This window comes from Lampetra planeri, chromosome 9 (assembly GCF_965212315.1).
Source record: "Lampetra planeri chromosome 9, kcLamPlan1.2.h2, whole genome shotgun sequence".
NCBI classification, from domain to species: domain Eukaryota; kingdom Metazoa; phylum Chordata; class Hyperoartia; order Petromyzontiformes; family Petromyzontidae; genus Lampetra; species Lampetra planeri.
The window spans coordinates 6,412,133-6,429,164 of record NC_136115.1 but is presented as its reverse complement, the minus strand read 5'-3'; the positions used below and the strand labels follow the sequence as shown (position 1 = coordinate 6,429,164).

General features: G+C 40.9%; 1 protein-coding gene across 5 annotated transcripts in view; it reads right to left on the bottom strand.

Annotated features, from left to right (window-relative positions):
- The window catches only part of PDLIM3 (PDZ and LIM domain 3), a 45,413-nt gene that overhangs the window by 7,117 nt on the left and 21,264 nt on the right, over nt 1–17,032 (bottom strand). For all 5 annotated transcript variants that reach the window (XM_078597521.1, XM_078597524.1, XM_078597525.1 and 2 more), the window contains exons 3-5: nt 16,476–16,630; nt 4,451–4,535; nt 1,384–1,562 (exon numbers count right to left, since the gene is read on the bottom strand). In XM_078597521.1, the coding sequence (XP_078453647.1) occupies nt 1,384–1,562; nt 4,451–4,535; nt 16,476–16,630 (419 nt within the window). The remainder of the gene's footprint in view (nt 1–1,383; nt 1,563–4,450; nt 4,536–16,475; nt 16,631–17,032) is intronic.

The following is a 17,032-nucleotide window of genomic DNA, read 5'->3' as shown; positions in this document are numbered from 1 at the left end:
TTCATGTCGGCAGCTCTTCTATTGAAACTTTCAATCAGTAGGTGCCATCCGATTACTTTTAAATCACATTCTCTAAACGTGTCCACACCTACCGTATGCATGTATACGTGACGACACACTTGCTGCAACTTGATTAGTATGCAGAGAACCGATAGCAGGCACAGTCTCGTCCATGTGTACGTGCCAACAATAGTACCACGAATGCACGTGTTTAACCTTCTTACATATGAATGCCAGATCTCGATGTTCTAGCTGGTCAGATTCTAAGATGCCCAAAACTGTTTAAGTTTTGAATAAAGTTTATAAAAATATATATTGCTGTAGTATTATCTTACCAACATGCATTTTACTGTGAGATATCCGATATAAAAGATCATACAATGCCCATTACCACACACTAACAATATATAGCCATGACGGACACATTTATAGACTCTTAAATCACTGCCAACACAAAAATGTTAACATGAAACACGTGTAGAAAATACTTTAGTCAAAACACACTGTGGGTAAGTTCAGACAGGGTTAGTTACGCTTAGGTCAGGGGTCACAAAACAAGGTATATGTAACTAAAATCTTTAATGCCTTACTATATTTTAGTCGTGGCATTTTGTTTTTTTTAACATACTTTAATATATTTACACTGGATGTTACCGAACAAATCCTGCAGTGGATTCTTTGAAATGTAAACATCGTGGTGTCTAGGCAGCTCAGAGGCCAGAGTGCTGAACCAGCACGACAAAGAATCTGGGTTCGAATCCAGACAGCCACTCATGATTAAAGCATGTTCTCAAATCGAGCGAGTTGGTCTCATGACGACGTGAAGAAAACAAATATCACATTACATCTTGTTATTTGTTTTACCTTATTGGGCTAAAATCAGTTCGACTGGCACATACTGAACATTTCTCTGTAGCAGGATATTTGGGGAAGTTTGACTTCCCTAGCGTGCAAATAAAAAGTGTGATTAGAAGGGATCTTAGAAGAAGTTCTCTGACATTTCCTTTTGTGGGCCACCCTCCCACACGGAGTTATGCACTGCTGTCAGAGTTATTAATGGACACTTCTCTTCATGGCATGACACAGATAGCACAATTGGTATTAAATTGTGAAAAAGACACACACACACAAAACCACGTAATTTGCTTGTCTGAAAAGAGTAAAAAAAACCTGTAACACATTCAACACAATATTTTCCTAAATAAACCAGCTCACGGTGGTATTAATTAATGAATCAAGGACATTTTTTTTTTTTACACAAACCACCAGTTTGGATAAACAGTCGTTAGGTGGTAGCTGCCATTTGTTACATTTGCTTTGGAGAGAGACAGAGAAGACACAATAAGAACGAAACCCAAAGCAACTTTATAGGAGGACACATACGGGGATCTGCTGGCCGGTGGTGCGACGGCACACTGCGTCTGCAGAGCGTGGTGCAGGTTATCGGACGAGTAGAGCCCCGCCGGGTTGTTGTATTGGGGCCCAATCACCTTTGGGGCACTGCCCGCGGGGGCAAAGGGTGCCGGCTTGCGGTTGTGGCCGACGCCAATCGGCTTGACTTCCTGCGGATTTGCGCGAACCAACATGCACGGGGCAAGGCTCACATGCCAGTGGCAAGCATGCGCGCGCGCACACACACACCCACAGGCATGCAAACAGACCTGCCAACCGACTATCTCATGTCAGAGAGTACGCCAAGCGGCCGTGCTGCTGCCCTTGCGCTGTTGTGGCTCTGGTTTTCACTGCACCGAGGCCCCAATTAGTGGCAGAGTTTAGCTTTCAATGTGTGGACGATGGTGCTTTGTCTGCAGTCAACATTGTCCACTTCACAATCAATCACTGCCAATCCATCTCCAGTATCTATGAGTGTAACTTTGTCAAGAGTCTTATACGTGATAGGAAGGATCATGAGGTATCAAAGATGCCAAAGCGATTATATTTGTATTATACTTATAGGTTGTTCACCAATTAAAATTATATCACCAATTTAGCCATGATGAACCTTGTATTTGTTTATATATGCATTTCCACAATTAATAAATTAGAACTGTAAAAAATATTTTTACAAATCACAGACGCCCAAGCTTAGCTTTGAAGCAAAATAAGGGACGTATTATGATCCAACATCAAAACTAATTATATTGGTCACGTATGAAATGCAAATAATAGTTTTCACAAGCGTGAATGCATTGGCTTTTTGTCTTTCCGTTTACTGCTAAAATACACGCGAGGTTTTCATTCACAACCTGCCACTCCGTCCAATTTACTTTGACGTCTGTCTTGAATGAGGCCAGGATGATGCCATAGGCCTGCAGGCAGCATAACGCCATGGCTGCACTGTTTGGACATGTTATAATTGGCCTAAATACGGTTTGCACCTGTGTTGGCATTTTGTATTAAAAAAATAACTTGTACAAACCCAGGTACCACAACCAATGCCTCCCATAACCACAATATCATTATGATGACCATCACAAATTAAAAATCTCCATAGAAACAGCCTTTGAAGTGTTCATTAATAATCTATGGAATAGTATTGGGTCCAATATGAATCCTTATTTTAGTTTCATATATAGTGCCGTAATTTATCCTGTACTCATTCCATCAGAATATTTAGCAAATTGGCAAGTCTGTATGAAGCTATGCAGTTTTACACCATTCTTTACACAAAGCAATGCATTACACTTTAGAGCATTCCCTGAAACTGCAGCAGAAATAGTTCACAAGTAATGTATGGGTTATGAACACATGTACACACCACTCATGAGTCTTACATTCTTACCACATATCTATAGTCAATGTTACAGCCATGCAGTGCTGTTTTGGACCTGCACTATTGTGTAAAATATAAAAAATACAGCTTGAATTATTTTTTATTGTTACTACTGAACTATATTAAAAAATGTTGTAGTTATCCATTCAACAAACAGGGAAGGATTTATTAGAAATATTTTATTTATTAATTAGCTAAATACTTAAGTTGAGTTGTTCGTACAATCACTAGTATCAAGACAGAAATTATAAAACACAACCACAATTATAAAAGCTAAACAAAATATGATTTATTTAATCTGCAGCATTTGGTAAATGCTTACACTATAAGTAAAACTCTGCTCTGTATCTCCTCATATAAAACCATATTTTTTGTTGTCCATAGTAATCAAGGTGGTTTATAGTGCATTTTTGTAAACTGGCATAACTTCAAAGCATAGGGTATGACCAGAGGAACAAAAGCTTGTAGAATTATTGAATTTATTTAAAGCTGAGCAAAATTTTACACAAAGAGCACGGACCCAAGCAAAACAAAAAAAGATAGCTGGATATATGTAACTATATGAATGGATTAAAAGCACAGTTTTTAAACTACAACCAGTAAATTGTTTACATATTCGAGAACCGTTTCTGAAAATCAGGAACCCGTAATTGTTTACAGTTTAATTTTCCATAACGAATGCACCGTTTGGCGCACGCGAACGAACAAACGGACATGTCGGCCTTTCCACTTTCCTCTGTCTTGTGCTAATATGCTCAAGTAGTGACCGCCACATCTTCCTGGCACCAATCTCTTATTATTATTATTATTTCGTCAAACCATTCTCTGTTAGGTCTTCCTCTCTTTCCGGTTCCTTACATTTTTTCCCAAACAACGCATTTTTTTTTCGATTTAAAGCTTTCGTGACTGCAGGGATTCATCTTCTTGGTTCTTTCGGTAAAGTCACGTGACTTTACCGAAAGAACCAAGAAAACGCATTTTTTATTTTCCTGTTGCTGCCCATTCTACACGTGTCCAAATAGTGCCAGTTTACTTCTCATCACGACCTGCATCAGGTCTTCTTCTCGCTTCTCACTTAAAAGATAACGGTGCGACCTTGAAGCTGCTTGCTTGTTTGCATGCTCATTCGCCACTGCGGGTGGGTGGACAGATTTGGTCAACTCCTCTCTGTCGATCGGATATCTTGGAAGAGGTGGATGTCTAGCCCCACTTAATCCCACCACATACCAGCTGCCAATAGACTGTCCTCTTAGCAGTCTAAATGTTTAAGCAACAGAGGTGAGGGGGGGGGGATTTAATAAATGTGTGCCATATCACTGTGGCAACTGCCTTCGTTTCTCAGTTGTAAAGATCGATCATGTTACTGCTTAAGACATATCCATGTACGGAAAAGACATTAGCCTATAGCGCCCTCTGTTGAGAACACAAGCCCTACATTGCATGCTTTTACATTCAGGAGCATTTTCCAATACATATTGATATTAGAAAGAAAAAACAAGCCACACGAAGCATACACGTTAAGATGTTAAATAATGTAATAAGCTGAATTTTAATACCGGGCCTTACCTGTGGATTGAATAATGGTCGATGCAGTTTTCAAGATCCAGTGCTTACCTTTGGTACTACAGTAAACGTACTTTTCAAATAGTTAAAAGAAAACCTTCGCAGATGGCTTACCTGTGGTTCGGAAGCCAAATTAACCTTGTAGGGATGAACCTTGCCTTCCTCCATCACATTTGGCCTCCATAGAGTTGTTTGAGGCCTACACAAGGAACAAATGTAAGCACTTGATTTAGCCTACATCCTGAAAGAGATTAATAATAACACAGTATGTTTGTTGAACTTCTTTCGCACCCTACGTAGCCAACCGTGCTCATCGGAGGTGCGGGGAATGACAACTAAACACAAGAAGTAGTTCTAAAGAAATTAGCTTTCAATTTAGATTTAATAGTGCATATCTCCAATGGCTTCCTTATATCGGAAGGAAGAGCGTTCCAGACCGCCGCAAAAGTGTATCTGAAAGCGCAATAATAATGGCAAATGTTTATCCAGGAAAGACTCGCCGAGTCCTAAGACACATCTTCAAGGTCCTGTGTTTAACATTATACAAATTAAGGTATCATCTGACATTGTTATATTGTATCATTCCCCATTTAATACAAATGCAGAATGCGTAATGAAAATCTACACATAGAAAACTCAACAGGAGTATAACTTTGGTAATGGCTGGATGAACTTGTAAATTACGTGATGAAAAAAGGCAACACACAGCCAATCCACTGCTGAATGAAGGACCTCCCCAGGCAGTGTTTGACATGAGGGTTGTTCGATCATCCATTACCAGTGGTTTGTGAAAGGAGGGCACCTCCCCCAGGACTGGTTCAGATATCGATAGCCACTAATAATAGCTGTGGCCAGGAACAAAAAACTACAGCGCAGTGTGCTGGGCTCAAGGCGCATAACAACTGTATCACTGTTCAACCAACCCCAGCCGTGCATATGCATACAACTGCACAGAGAGGCACACACCACAAGGAATACAGAGTTCTTGAAACACTTTAGCAGGTCACCATGTATTGCGCTATTAATAAACAAATGAGCAACACACTGCCAGATTTAATCTCTGCAATGAGGGACTTTGTTATCCAGTCAAGGTCAAATAAGTGTTTTGATGTATTTTCAATTTATAATGCTAACACTACCAAGGTCATTCATAATTGTTTACAAAGTTTTCATTTTGATTTGTTTGGATAAAATTATGTTAATCCAGAACTCACATGATCTGCTGAAAATGGCTATACATTGTCAAAAGCTTAAATAGCAATCATTCTTGGCAGAAAAAAAAATCAAGTAGGCTTCCCCCTTGATTAATTTTGTAAAAAAATGTTTTACCTTGTTGCAACACAACCCTCTACTATTTTTTTTTTTAATCTGGATAATGTTTTCAATGGTCATGGTGCCCTCAGAATGATTGAAGCGAATGCATAATAACCGCTTTAAACCTTAGTGAGAAAACACAGAAATTTTAAGAATTGAATAAATTTGTACCGAGGTTTGACAAGTGAAAACAGTCTCAGACGACTGAAAATAAACAGACGTGGGGTTTGGTTGCTGGAAGGTTGGGCGTTTGCAAGATTCCATCATTATGACGATGACATTCGGAGGGAAGAGAAGTGGGCAACGACAATCTAACAGTGCTATGATACGAGGCCGAGGCCAGGCAAGGCCAGGTGAAGTGCTGGATTGTTCCCAATTGTGAAATGTCATGATGTTCATATTCTAATCAACATTATGTGCAGCTGCAGACGACATTTGCCTCGGAGACGCTGGTCGGCTGTGATGGGGAGCCTCTCTGGAATTGCGTGCCAAGCATTAGGTCATGCTTTAAGGATTTGGCAAACAACCCAGGGGTTTGATTAGTTGCAGGTGGCAAGAGCCAACGGTGGTGGGCTGTGATGTGTGCAATGTTAAGAGCATTCAGGTCGAGATGTGCCCCGATTATGTATCAGGCCTATAATCCTGCTTGGAACCTGGACAAGCATGCACACGATAAAATGGTGAACTCTTTGAAATGGAGCTTACATCGTGTGCAGTTTCCAAAAATGAACTGGATCAATGTGCATGTCTTAAAATATTAATTACATGAAATCAGTGATAAGATGTATTCGAAAAAAACTTGTCCGAGGTAAATCCTTTCAAAATGACGTGGATAATGTGCGTGATTGTATTTGCAATCTACAGTAAACATTGCCATATTTGTATAGGGGCAAAAAGCCTTTCTGAACTTGTAACCATAAACTAGCTTCTAAATAAAAGCACGCTTAAAAGTTATCGTTACTTACAAATATTCGTGTTAAACCTCACGATGGGGAGCTCAACAAATCGCGCTCGCCACTGCTCCACCTCAGCCATATACCGTGCCCCATGTCACTCCACTGCTGGATGAGGGCCTGCCCAAATCACGCAGATCATGTAGGGTAGTTGACCCATAACTTCACCGTGTTGGTTATTGCGGGTTGTAAGGGTGCATGGAAGAGATTTGGGAGCACAGAAGCACAGTGCAACTACGTATTTTTCCGCACTGCCCTCTGTTTTCTACCAAACATCCTCCGTTGCCAATAGCCAATCACGGCCTTAAATTAATGGTGATCGCCCATCCAAGCACCATCTCGGTTAAACAATGCTCGCCTCTCGACATCGTCTCGGGTGATTTGGACCAATGGCCATATGCCGCATATAAGTTATTTCTAAATATAGATCAGAATGCAACAAATCAGGGTAAATTAATACACACGAACTATCACGTATCACAGAGCTTAAGCGCCAGGATTGATGGCAGCTTTACTTGGGCGATAGAAGAGTTTCAGCGTGCCCTTAAAAAAGAAAACATGACAAATTGCTTGATATCCTCAACTCCGTGTCACGCTGTGGTTCCCTGTGCTGGATTTCAAAGCAGAGTCCGCATGAAATCAGGGCTTGCCAAGATGTTGCTCGGCTTTAAAATTCAAATGTCCATATCGTCCGCGAAGTATTATCCATAAATCTACCGCGCCATCCAAACCCACGGTAACATGTGAGGTCTTGTTTTTATTTGACCTTAATGACATTTGCCGACATATTTGCTTATTATTGAGCTATTAAATGTAATAATAATAATAAACTTTCCAACCTACTGCAATAATACATTATCTTCTTGGTTCTTTCGGTAAAGATGAATTTCGCATATATATATAAGCTGGGTTGGGTTATATATATATATGCTAAATTCCTCTTGATATGCAAACTATTTTGTCAAGGCGCTCTTCCCCCCCTCCAACCCAGCTTAAAAAGACGCTCCAAGCCTGGGGTTGTCATTCAGACTCTGTCTTCTCGACAGACCTGTTCTTCACCTGAGGACGGCTGCTTGCGTTGTGGCCGAAACGTCATGAAAATGATTTTATGTTTGATTTTTATTATTTTATTACTTCCCTTCTACGTGACTTTACCGAAAGAACCAAGAAGATGAATCCCTGAAGTCACGAAAGCTGTAAATCGAAAAATAATACATTAATCAACATTATCCATCCCTTCCGTTAGCTTTGTAGTGATGGTGGGGCTGAATAACAACCCACCATGGTGTTATTTATTTAGCGAGTGTCACTGTTTAATTCAATCTCAATCCCTTTTCTTCTTGATCCTTTACCACTACATTTATCTACCTGATTTTCTTTCTTCCCTACTCATATTTCCTGTGTTCCATTGCCAGGTACAGCACCCTGTCCAGGTGGATTCTCGTAACATGTCCGACTAGCGGCACACCTCTTTCCTTTCACCTGATCTAATAAAGTTGCTTTCACTCCTACGTGTTTCTATTGCAACAATATGAAGGCTGCAGAGACTGTAAAATAACAATATAATTCGTGAATAATAACATTCAAAACATGTATGTGTGTGTGTGTGAACTTCTTTCGCGGGGGAAGGACAACAAACTAAACACAAACATTTTGTTGTATCATTCGTATTGCTTTAACCAGTTCATTTTTGTGTAAACAACTATCCTGTGCTGGAATATATGGATACATCATGTATCTGTATTTAGAAAAATAAGATGCACAAATGTGAAAAACAACACGATTGATTTACCTGATATAGTTACCACCAGGCCATTTTTATAGCACCATGCCATACTTAAATTTTAAATCTCTGCAGTAGAGAGCCCATTACATACACCCTTAGGTATTTGTATGTGCAGCACAGTGAGCCAAGGCAAGTGGTATTCCAAAGGGAGAGTTCACTAGATCACAGAGATCTACAACACGGACCAATATAGGCTTAAAGGGGGAAGACCTGTAACCCAAGCCATACTCCAATCCAGCACCTCCCCCACCCACCAGTTCACCCCGATGAACCTGTGGCTCAATAATCAGTTCAGAGACAACAACACGAAAGGGTCCAACTTACATTTAAATACGTTAAACAAACGTGAACCTTTCACTTTTATAAATATATCTCCAACATGTATGTAAAAGTTAAATAAATAATAAAAGCTGGCATTGTCACTTTGCACGGCAGTGAAATAGTGAAGTGAATGCTGTCGTTTAGACGCAAGGGAATCAGCCCAAGCCCAATGGACCCCAAAATGCATACAAAACACGCAGCAGAGCGTTATAAACCACTACAAATTATTTGATATAAATACAGTCCTTAAATCCTCAAGCTAATAAAACACTTCAACAAATTATTTCATGAAGCTACATTGGCAGCGGTGGACGAGCACCATTAACAAAATACGCTGCCTGAAAATAAAATATAACTGGCCACCTTTCGGGAAATTATCCTTCAACGCACATCATAATTTAACAACCACAACGGTAACATCTCTCTTGTCATTGTAAAAAAGACACGAGTGGAAATGATGTCAGGTGTAAAAATCCCATCGTTGTTGACTTTTCCCCTGATAACCCTAACAAGTGCTGCCTACATGCGGTCATGCAGCTGCTATGTGAACATTACGCAATATCGACCAAATTAATGGGACAATTTAAATGCACTTGACATGCGGACATAATTTGGAGTGTGGCGGCTCTTTCGACATGTTTTGTAACCCATGTCGGCAAGCGTTTTGCACTTCATACGCTCATGTTATGTTGTTATTGGGTGTCCATTAACAAACTGGCATACGAGAGATACATTTCAGCGAGGTGCATTTTTTTATTCACTTTAAATAACAAAACTAAACTCCTGGACCAGATAGCATAACTGTGGACAGTTATTTAAGAACATAAATACATCTGCAAAGTGGAACTCAAGATGAATGACAAAAACATACAAGAAATGTCCGAGTGATCAACTCTAGTTATCGAGTTGGTTGAAGCCAATTGCCCAGCGAGTGTTAGGGTAGTTGTACAGAAACAGTGCCTCTCTGTATTAGTACTTAACCCATCCCAATTGTGTAATACCTTCAAGGTAAGAGTTGCTCTTCATTGGTTTGGACATTTGCATTTAGATACTTATTTGTTGAATTTAATATACATACGACAAGTCTATTTTTTTTATTAGTCTATCAACGTATTATTTAGTATTTGGCTAGTATACATTTCCACGTGATAAGCCACTTCGTTGTGCTATCTTTGTGGCCAGGTCGCTTCTGAAAAAGAGCCATGCAGCTCAGTGGGCCTTACCTGGTAAAAAATATAAAGTTCTTGTTTTTTTATGGGCTCTCTACAGCTCCTCTTTGGTGGAAGCCCTTACACCAGCAATGGCTTGAGCGAGCAAATTCAAAGGTGCATCGTAGCGTATTAAAGTACATTATCATTAGCGTAGTCTAACACTTTATCAAAACTCATGCCGAATCTCATGGACCGATTACGATCGATCCCATGGAAACGTAGAACAGATCGGCCCGATTGTAAAATAGATCTTCAATACGATTCGGCCCACGTGGTCCATTACAACAACCAAAAATGACACCAGCCCTAGCAGAAAACTAAACGATATTTGCAAGTAGCTTACACGTAATGTAGAACAAAGTGAAACCACTCCCAGGCAGATGCTCATGTGAAGTGGGAGCTGAATTAGGAGTAGCAATAGGCAAAGTTCAAATTCCCACTGTCGAGGCTGTTGTTGTGCAGGGCAAGTAACCGAACCTGGATGGGGCAGTGTGGTGGTCACGTATACAGCAACACAACACTAAATCAAAGCATTCTTCATTTCTCACAAGGAAGACATGTAGGCATTTTGAAAGGTTCAAACACCAAAGTTTATGTAATCCAGCTACCTGCCTGGGAAAGGTAGCTGCACAGATTCAAGCAAATAAGGCGTAAGTGCATTTAACTACATACATACATTCTAAATTTCAGATACATTTTGTTCGAGTAAACATTTTCAGGACTGGCCCTGGCCATTCTAGTGCATCTACAGCACAAACAGCAAAGGACAAACTGGCATGCGCAACACTTCTTTTAGAAAATCCCTCAGCGCTTCACGACTCCCAGCAGGTGTATCATATTACTGGGGTGGTAGGCGGGGGGGATCAGCCTGGACATGTGACTCCCCAATCAATCCGTGAAAATAGTTACTGCCACAAACAAGAATCATACTTCGGAAATTATTAAAGTGGCTAATGATCCACTTTTAGCAGCACAATGGGGGGAAAAGTGAGGTGCTTCTTTGTCAAACTCCATTGACATTCAATTTAAATGGATGTAACTTCAATATATTTATAGTGAATACACATTTTTCGTTGTTAGGTTGTTGCCATGGCCCGGGGAGTACAGTCGTGTATATTGCCGCTTGTGGCAGAGGTTCTGAATTTGAGCTCCATCGCCGCCCTGGTTAATACCACGGAGTATATAAACCATACAGGCTGTGCGCGTACTGCAAAACTAGCTGCAAGACTGTCACCTTACGTGATAGCCGTGAGCTATTAGAATGCTGTGAATAATACTAATGCTTTGATTATTTGACTTGTTGTCCACTTAAACATTTCCTACTTGTCAGCTAGTTTATGAGATTTCGAGTCGTAGAAAAGATGGTAATTTTTTTGACATGATGACATTACTTCCACGTGGACAATATATATATATTTTTTTACATAAGCCTGCACTTACATCATTAGACCTCGTTTTGCCAGTAACAAAATATAATATGTTTTTGTTCCCTTTTTTCTGTCACCAAAACTGAAACCTTTTTACAAGAAATCATGTCTGCATTAACCACAATACTTGTGGTCAAAATGCAAACAAAAAACAGATAATATATGCATTGTCCTTGAAACCGATTGGTCCACACCAGAGACAGCTTTCTTTTGAGCCTCGTCTCAATTGGTGCTAGACCAGAGGACGCCAAAAGGCGTACAGCTCAAAGACAATGCACATGTTATAAAGCCTGCACTTGTGTCTCAAAAATTACCTCAACCTCTTCTTCTGAAATGCACATGATGTTAACCGAAATAGAATTGATTAGTTGAAACTCAATTTGTATGAACTATCTAACGTAACTTGAGTTGTGTGTTGACTGAACATAAACAAACCGCTCAGTAATATTGGAAAGCCTTTGGAAGGAATAGGGTGCACAAAAGTACGGGCCACTGGAGCACAATAACCACACTTTACAAAATTAATGTTCTTAAGCACATATTAGAAAATATTTTTTTTATAGGAATGCTAAAAGTGGGAGTAAATTAAAATGTACGTTGCTTTATAGTATCAATCTACACGTAGGTTAAAAAGGCACCTCTTTTGCATACAGTTGTCAAGTAATCTCAAATATGAACAAGATAAATTGCCTCAATAAACAACACTATGATTGATTGAGTTGATAACTATCGTTCGGACGTGTAATGAAGTCCATAAATCACAATGCATTAAAGGAGAACTCCCAATTTAATAGTTGAAACTAAAAACTCTCACTTGGCTGTGATCCAAGCCAAGAGCAATGCAAGCATTTAATCAGCGGAATTTACCAGGAACAAAAGTTATCTTACACAGGATTCTTGGAATGTTATATTAATGAAGCAATTTAGATACAGGATTCACCTACAACCCATATACATGCTATCATCACCAACTGATTATTGCTAATTATTTACAGCTTGAATCCCTTATATTTTGCGCACACTTATCCGGCAGGGTCCATATCTTTTTCACTCGGAAGGCCATTCCGTTTATAGATTCCGAGCACGTGCAAACAATCACCTTTGTTGCGAGTCTCCTCACTGGTCGAAAAAAATACCATTTCGAGGGTCCTTCAAGTTGGACTTTAAGATCTTGTTAAACACCCTTGCCATGCACGTTGGGTTTCAAGTGCAAGGGTGTGGGGCTGGCCCTTTATACAACTAAAGCTTTACACAGTTGACATGCACTTTCTAACAATTCTAGACCATGCAGCACTTTCCTTATCACACCTTTCAGAGATTCCAAGGTTCCAGATGTTCAAACAATGGGGTGATGTAAAGCACATGCGCTGGAGGTTCAAGTTCTACGTGCAGGATAAGTAATACAGCATTATTTTTCTTTGCTATTTAGATCAACACTGAAGAGTGACGTTATCAACAGTATTACATAAAAGGTAAGTGTTATAAAATATGAAAATGTAAAGTTGCAGATCTGCCATGACTTGCTCAAGACACTGCTGGTGGAAGGGACCTCCACTAGACGGAGGAAGGAGTACCCACACTTTACTCCACCACACACGACCTGCTGATAGACTAACTACGTTGCACCCATTTATACCTCTCGGGAGGACAGAGGCACGCAATCTAAGAAACTTGTCCGTGAACGTATCTTCTCAAGACTCTTTCAGGAGGGCCATGTGTTCCCATTTATGATTGTTTGTAATGTGGGGGAAAAGGCATACCCAACAGAATACCCACACATATTAAGGGGTAACACTCGACCTGCCATTACAGCAAGCAGTTGGGTTTTACTAAATACAGTATATAAGGTCACACGATGGATGCGTACTGAACTTATCTTACTGCCCTGGCACGTCTAGTGCCACTTGTGCATGTTCACAGTTCTATCGTATGGAGTGCATTCCACATTTTCAAGGCACTCGGTTATCAGCTGCCAATGGCATTTGGCCGATTATGTTTTACTTTGGCAACTGCTAATTGAGCATATGCCTTGAAATGCAGTACTTAGTTGCATTCCATTAACAGCACTGCAGTTCAAAACATCATTAAACATATGTGAAGAATTTAAGTTCATACAGTATGCATACATTCCAACTCACAGATTTGTAAGCATGAAGGAATACTGGGCATGATTCTTATTTGTTTGACAGGCGTTCATTCATACGTGGTTGGTGGCCGTGAGCAGACATGGACATTGCCCTCTGTGACAGGGTACACGTCACACAACGTCCTCGCTTCCACACTGCTGCCCCCATACAAAAACTGGTCTGGCCATTAACAAGCCTATTGTGTGCAAGGCCTGAAATGACCCAAATACAGTGCAGTCATATTTCACTTAAATCTCTACAGCACAGTGTACTGTACAATCTTTTTAAAAATTATACTCAATCTAAAACAGTTTTATATTAAGATGAGGACAGCAATGGGCGAAGATGCATTTAAATAGAAGAAACAGCTCACGATGGCAAATGTTGACGAGAAACTGATCAATGCATGCATCAGAAGCTTAGGCCACTGAGAATGGACACTGCTGGGAGAATGGACAGGTTTTGAAATGTGGATTTGACAAAAAATAGAAAAGACCGGCTGGAAAGAAAGAAAGACGAGTGAAGACGTGTTAGGATAAGACAAGCAAAGTCAGGTTTGCAAGATAATCGTACAAATAAAAACAAAATACAATTGGCCGTATTGTAAACGATGAACGCTCGATGAGAGACGTGTGCGAGGGATGAAGGGACAGGAAGAGAACAAGGAGCCGTAAGAGGGAATATTGCTAAATGAGTTGAGGAAGAAAGACATTTTGAGGATACAAAGAGAAGAGCAAAAAGACAGGGGAACGGAGAAAATAGCGAATACTTTGACGTATGCCGAGGACCCGCTGAAATAGAGAAGGCACATATTGTATTGGACTATAAACGTGAAAGGAATTCACGACGTCGCGATTGCAGACTATATGTCCTTTAGATTTGAAGCTTTCGTGACTGCAAGGATTCATACTCTTAGTTCTTTCGGTAAAGTCACGTAAGTAAAAAATGAAATTAAAATTAATAATTTTAATTTCATTTTTTACCTACATGACTTTACCGACGGTAAAAAATTAAATTAAAATTATTAATTTTAATTTCTTTACCGAAAGAACTAAAAGGACATATGTCCTTTACTTCAACCATCATAATATACAGCCACAGAAGCTCAAGCCTCGGCGCCAGAAGGACTCCCTGGCACCGCCCTGCTCTGTCCTGATATAACCCCAACCAGTCCTGCCACCTTAATTTGGAGCTTTCGTGACTGCAGGAATTACTCTTTGGTTCTTTTGGTAAAGTCACGTATAAAGATAAAATAATAAATTAAATAATAGTATACGACGTTTCGATTGCCTCGTCACAGAGACGTTCTCTCTCTGTGTGCCGATGTGTGTTCTCTCTCTATGTATCTTGTGATATGTCTGCTTATGTCTGTCTATAGTTTTCTGGTTAGATTTTTGTTTCCATTTCTTTTATACCTGATGATTGCTTGTGTTGCAATCGAAACGTCGTATGCTAATATTTAATTTATTATTTTATCTTTATACGTGACTTTACCGAAAGAACCAAAGAGTAAGTCCTGCCACCCTGGGTTTATTCCCCATTATCCACTCCAGCCTGTCAACCACCTGCAGACTTGTTGCCCATTGTGTATGTGGGTGCAGACTCACTCCCCAACCCCATCATTACCCAATTGTCTTTGATATTACACCTCTGCAAATGGTCGGAGTAACTTGCTTTGTTTCATGCACAAAAGGGTTTAATAATTTTGTTACATACAGTGCCGTATTTTAATGTTGAACCTCTTTCGCACCGTACGTAGCAGCCATCCCACCTGTGTATAAACTTTTTTTTTATCCTCAGCCACGAGAGGCTGCTACATTCACCACAGCATTACCATTTTCACAAACACGGGAACACAATTGCGAGGAGAGCGTATCGCTACACCCCCAACATATACATGTGCGTACATTACAGTGCATCCACGCTGGGGCGTGTAAATGCATAATCGCTTGCACTTGCATGTGTGGACTCGTTTCCTGTCTTGTTACCGCCCATTGTTGCTGCAAACGTTTTTCCTGTGAGCTCAACCGTTTATCACCACGGAACAATAAACAGCACCGAATTGCAGTTTTTTTCTCTCTCCCCTCTCTATCCATTAAAAGTCCATCCGAATTGTGCCAAGAGAATAAGAACCCTCAGGAATCTCACGGGCAGCTCGTCGCGATGTAGTGAACTTACGCGAAATCTCACAAGCACCCAGGGGGGACACGTGTCCAAAAGGTGAAGGAGCATCATTACCCGTCCCTCTGTCAGGTTTCTGTGGCAGCTGGTGCACAAGGGTGCATTGTACACCGAACATTCATTCCCACATGCTTACCGAACTCCCATTCCATCCTCTTTCAGATGCGACGCGGAAAAAATACCTGCCGATAGACGAACTGACATAACTATCGGTCGATGTACAAGAGGCAACCACTGGAAATCAGTGGTTGCCTCTTGTGAATGATATTTACTTCAGAAGTATCTCTTTTGAAGGGGATTTGCATGATTTCGTGTGTTTGGGTATGATAATGTTTCGCCTGTTTTGCCAATCGCCAAGTGGGCTTTTTAAACAGAATTTAAAAAATTAAGAACGAATAGCTGCAATGTTTTTGCTATCCATTCAACAGTTAAATTAATGTATGGCGCTCCATAGCTGTATGAAGGCCTCCCACGGCTGCGAGGTCATGGTGCTTGTTTGACCGTACGCAACCACACTGGTCAATGTGGGTTGATGAACGGGGGAGTAGGGGTCCAACAAAGGTGCAAATGTAACTCTAGCCACCGATGTTAGCCATGGTCGGTGATCAGACTTGGATCACCAGGTTCGTAGTGCGGTGCGGTAACAATTGTGCCACCGCTCCACTCTAATTGGTCTGGTATCTACCTATCTATCACATCTGATTTACAAGATGGCTCCGTAGGTGCTTGACAATTACCCCACCACGTGCAAGTGGGTGGCACAGCACGTCCCATCCCACCGTGCGGATTTGTTTTTTTTTTAAATGTGCGTGGCACTTGCCGGTCGATCTTGAGCGTGAGCGTGGCGGTGCTGCACGCCTTGATGCGCTCCTGGGCCTCGGCGTGGGTCATCTCCTCCGCGTTCTCCCCCTCGATGGCCAGGATCACGTCGCCGGGACACAGGTTAGCCGAGGACGCGACACTGCCGGGCGTCACCTGGGAACGCGAGCAACAAAAGATGAGACAGCACACGCGAGCGCGTTAGCCTGAAACGCACCCTCGAACACACACGCACACACACGCGAGACAGGCGACTGAGTACGGTTAAGATCACGCATGGCATGCATAATAACATACTTAAGCGCATATGTGCAAATACACCGCTGAAGAATGTGTATGCTTTGAATGAATGTAGGGTCAACAAGGGGCATTTCTTTACAAGGATCTGTACAAATGAATGAGCAAACGTGCATTTGAGGCGAATCCCACGCCCACTATAAGCGAGTGTGTTTAACAGTGGGGGCATAGCGAGACGTGATCGAAATTGTATCACAACACCTGTGCACGATGGTAATTTTCCATAAACAGACTGGAAAGTTTTGAGATGCGAGCATGGTC